Raw genomic sequence first — 4,857 nt, forward strand, 5'->3', positions numbered from 1 at the left:
GTCAGCTTCGTGTTCTTCATGTACCAACCACCCAGCAATTTGTCGACATTATGACCAAGGGGCTTCCAACCGCTGCATTCCAGGAGTTCCGTTCCAGTCTTTGCATCGCCGACGTCGACACTTCGACTACGGGGGGTGTTGAACGTGACATATCTTGTATTTCTAATCTTATCTTCTCTAGCCTTGTATAGCTAACTCCTAGAGATATGGTAGGATTAATTACCTTGTCACGCAAGACATCATGTGTATATAATGTAACCTACTTCATGGAATACAATGAGTTGCACTAAATATCCTCTCTACAAGGAGAAAGGGAAAAAAGCAAATCTAGCTAATCGATGGGCTTCAAAGTTTGAGCTCTAGGCTCAAAATTAAGCACACAGTGACTAAAAGCTTTACTGTACTCGTTGATCTCTCTAATAACAGCACCATAATTGCCTCCTGCACCTTGGTTGACATGGTTGACCATTTTTTTTCTGAGGGATGATTAACCTTTTTTTTAGGTGAACTAGGGATTTATTCAACAATCACAGAAGGAATACAAATAATGTCTGATGGGTTTCCTAGCCACAGGTGGCGCCCAGCAGGGAGTGACGAAGCCGCCTTTGCCAAGGCATGTGCTTCAAAGTTTGCCTCCCTGTTTTCAAACCGAAAAGTAATGCTAACAAAATCTGTAGCTCTATCTCTAATTTCATTCAAAACTAAAGCATAAGAAGAAGAACTCGAAGCTCCGTTGATGTCTTGTATAACCTGGATACAATCAGACTTGATGTTACGGGCTTGATAGGCCCTATTTTTGTTAATTCGGGCTGGACCTGGATGGGCCTTGGTTTACTGCACCGTCGGCTCTGCTTCACTACATCGGCCTTGGTTGCCATTCTTTGATAGCTCGATCCCTTTTCTTACCGAAACCCTAAACGGAAGGACGGCGAGGCGCTGCCGCCGCCGGACAGGATGGAAGGCGAGGCGCGGCGGCCGCCGGCGTGCGTATCCAAGGTGCTCGACGACGACGACCTACTGACGGAGATCATCGTCCGCGTCGGCTTCCCCACCACCCTCGTCCGCGCTGCCTGCGTCTGCAAGCGCTGGCTCAGCCACGCCTCCGACCGCGCCTTCCTCTGCCGTTTCCGCGAGCTCCACCCGCCCACACTCCTCGGCTTCTACATCGTAGAGTGGGGGTATCCGGCCGCCGCACGCTTCTTCCCAATACTGCCTCAGCCCCCGGAGCTCGCTGCCGTCGTCCACCGCGCAAACTTCAGCGAGGGGCTACCCTTCTCCAAAAAAGAAGGGGATACCATGGTGGGCTGCTCGAACGGCAGCGTCTTCACCCGCCGCCTAAACTTCACCAGCTGCGGAAACTTCGACCTGGACACCTACGAGCTCGTATTCGCAGTGCACAGCCCGCTGTGCTATGAGGGAGGGTATGGCCGTCCTCCCAGGATTACATCTCAGAATGCCCTCCTTGTACAGTTGGGCACATCTCAAAAAAGAAGACGAGGACGGGTCGTCCTACTTTTACGTCACGGTGGAGGCCCTGGATACCATGGTACCTATGTTAAATGTCTATATTTTGGGAAATGGTGATGATGCCTGGCACAAACATCTCACCTTGGCGTCGGACCTCCTCTGGCGTCCATCTAGTCCCAAAGGCGTGCTCGTTGACAACAAAATCTATGTCGCGGCCTACAATGCAATTCTTGTCCTGGATTTGACATCCTCAATCTTATCGACAATTCAGCTCCCACACGGGGTGGGTTTTGGCGGCGCCACCGTGTTGTCACGGGCCGATGATGGTTCTGTTTTATATCTCATCCATATCAAGGAACTTCAACTTCAAATCTGGCTCCATAATGGGGATAACTGGCTGCTGGTGGACACCATTTGCTTGAGTGAAATGTGCACTAATTTTCCTGAGGATGAGCTTACTACTTGTATCCGGATAAACCATGTGGGGGACTATAATGAGTATGTATTCTTGAAGATGGATCAATATGCACTCTACTTGGATGTCAAGTGCAGGACGCTGTGTAAAGTGTGCGAGATGACAGCAGATGAGTATCAATTGGGTGATATCTATCCTTTTATGATGAGCTGGCCTCCCATTTTCCCTACTCTCAGTCCTGCAAGGTTTGCCTTTTCCCCTTTTAGTGATCTATATAGTCTACTTGTAGAGTTTACATAGTTCTGCAATGTGCATCATGCATCTCACTGTTTAGTATAGTTGTGTACTGGTGTTACATATGTGATTGATTCTTTAGATCAAACAATACTAGTCAGCCACAGTATTCTTGTCGTAGGGTAATTTAAATCACTTCTGTATTGTTTCCTTAGGCCTTTTTAGCAATACTAGTTAAGTGCCATTAGTGAATGCTTGACGTAAGATGGCTGGAAATCACCTCTGTATTGATTTACTAGGACATTTAAGAATACTAGAGGCGGCATTAGTGAATGATTGATGTAAGATGATTTGATTTCGCTTGTGTACCAAGGAATATTGCAAGGTGTCTACCTGTGGTCATAGTAGGTACCCTTGGGTGTGGTTGTCGGTGTGTAATGGGTTCGTTGCAAATGATGTTGTGGATAGGTAAGAGAAAAAAGAGAAGTAGGAGTTATGGATGGATGCAGGTCTGTTTCTTAGTCGCTATAAGATTACATGGTGGACCTCTAATGGACTTTTATGTACCTGATGCTACTCGGATGGCTAAATACATATGAATCCAACTATCACCCATATATTGTCACTCTTAATAGGTTTCAGCAAAGCTAGTAATATTTCAATGGGCTCAGTATTAGTTGCAAAACTACACATGATTTGTGATGGTTGTTGTCGTTTGCTAGACGTATACTGGAATATCAGACTATGGCAGACTACTATGGAATAATTGATTCTGTTGAACCTTGTGCTGCCACCAGAAGCCATGCTTCCTGAACTTGGGTCTTCCCTTTACTGAACTATGAGTGCAGAATTGCAAATTGGACCTACAAAAGTATAAAACATCATGTATAAGAGAATTTGGAGTTGCAAGACGCCTAGCGTTGTTAAATTGTTATCATGTTGACCACCTATGTTTTCTTGCACAGAAATAGTCAGGAACCCATCAAGCCTTGAATTTTAGCTTCATATTTCTTAAATATAATCATGGTGTAATTTTCTACAACCTACTCCCTCCGTCCGGTAAAAAGTGTACATATAGAAATTTTAGAACAAATTATGGAGTGTAGTAAAAAATACATTGGAAAGGTGCAAACCACCATGTCTCTCTTTAATTATCCAACCACCAATGACCCAAGTGCATGTAAAAATTAAGAAGACCATGTGTAGAATGCTATTGGTCTTGATTACCGTGTGATGCGAGAGAAACATTTTTTTTCTACTTTAATGTGCATTGGGAAGATATATGTACACTCTTTTGTGGACAAATTTTAAACCCAAACGTACACTCTTCACCGGACGGAGGGAGTACTTCTCAACTGTTAACCACAAACTATGTATGGGATTGCTAATACTTGCTTCTTTTCCGAATGTTGCCTAGTGGATTGTATCTTCTTTTTCTCAAACACAAGTGGTAGATTTTACGCCGGTTCTCTCTAGATTCTTCATTAATTGTGATTCAGATACATCGCAGTGAAAATTTCCTTTTATATGACATTCTAGTCCAAGGCATTTAACCTGTGCTGCTGTAACTTTTGGAAATAAAAACTAAATTGCTTGACCAAATTCACCGCTTTAATTTTCTAGGCGCACTAAACATTTTACTATCGTCGGACTAGCCACTCATCTTGTTGGCCCATCTTATAATTTTGATGCTTAAAGTTAAAGTGGCAAACTGAATACATCCTGATGCCTAATTTCCTCTATCTGGTTCCTTGCTCTGTTTTCTCCGAAACAGGGATGCCACTTGAAGAACGAGGATATGAGGAAAGCTTTTGGATGAGTTGTGACAAGGGTGCCACCAACCAAGAGCACAGGGCTCCATTTCTGCGGTAGCAGTTCTAACCATGTTCATTTTAACCATCAGTGGATTGATTAGGATGGTATGTAACTTGAGCAGCTACTCCTGTCATGTGGCGTCAGTAGGTTAGTATGCATCAGTAGTGTTAGTGTGTAACTCTCTCGCCTCGTTTGTTTGTGTTGTTGTCCACTCCAGCTTGCTACTTGTGAAAAGTGTCTTATTTTGTATGTTGAGTAGCTATATAATCTGATCTAGTACTTCTGTTGCAGTCTTGCGTGCTTCCACTGCTTGCATTTGGACAAGCGCCTTATTGTTCGCCATTGCAGAATCGGTTTCAGTTAGAGATGTGTAGCTAGCTCTGATGTAACAGTGAAAGAAATATCCGTTGAAGCCACAGTCTGTCTAATCTACATGGCACATGTGCTGGTTCACTAAGAAATAATTACTTTGTTGTACTTGTAGAGGGATGAACCTACAGCACTAGCCAGTAGGGTCAGGTGAATTCATCAGGTAAGAGTGGCAGATTTGCAGAATTCTCGAAACACAAATCCTAGAGAGACGTGACCTATAATCTGAGCCAGAAGCACAATGGTAGAGATATGACCACCATCCTCCCAGGATTAAGCCTCACAATCGAGGAATCCGGTCACTCCACCACTTGGACACGGCTCTTCTCCAAAGCACAAGGGGATGGCTTGTCCCACTTTTTTCTCGTCGTGGAGATCATAAGCAAACATGTGCATGTGTACACGTTGCAAAATGGTGATAGTGCCTGGCGCAAACATCTTACCTTGGCCGACTGCGACCTGCATCCAGGAGTTGGTGCGAGAGCTGTGATGTCTGACAACAAAATCTATGCGGTGAGCTCCATCAAAGACATTCTTGTCGTGGATTTGAAGGCCTC

The 4,857-nt window shown here is 44.5% G+C and overlaps 1 protein-coding gene across 1 annotated transcript; it reads left to right on the top strand.

The window, feature by feature from the left end:
* The first annotated feature begins 918 nt into the window (after window positions 1-918).
* LOC123063279 (uncharacterized) lies at window positions 919-4,180 on the top strand. Its single transcript, XM_044487018.1, has 2 exons — window positions 919-2,127; window positions 3,891-4,180. Exon 1 carries the CDS (start codon window positions 955-957, stop codon window positions 1,582-1,584), a length of 630 nt encoding a protein of 209 aa, XP_044342953.1. The 5' UTR covers window positions 919-954; the 3' UTR covers window positions 1,585-2,127; window positions 3,891-4,180.
* Window positions 4,181-4,857: the final 677 nt, after the last annotated feature.

Source organism: Triticum aestivum, chromosome 3A, assembly GCF_018294505.1.
Source record: "Triticum aestivum cultivar Chinese Spring chromosome 3A, IWGSC CS RefSeq v2.1, whole genome shotgun sequence".
Taxonomy (NCBI): Eukaryota; Viridiplantae; Streptophyta; class Magnoliopsida; order Poales; family Poaceae; genus Triticum; species Triticum aestivum.

Coding starts and splice junctions, on each gene's coding strand:
- LOC123063279 (XM_044487018.1), top strand. CDS start 955: ATGGAAGGCGAGGCGCGGCGGCCGCCGGCGTGCGTATCCAAGGTGCTC.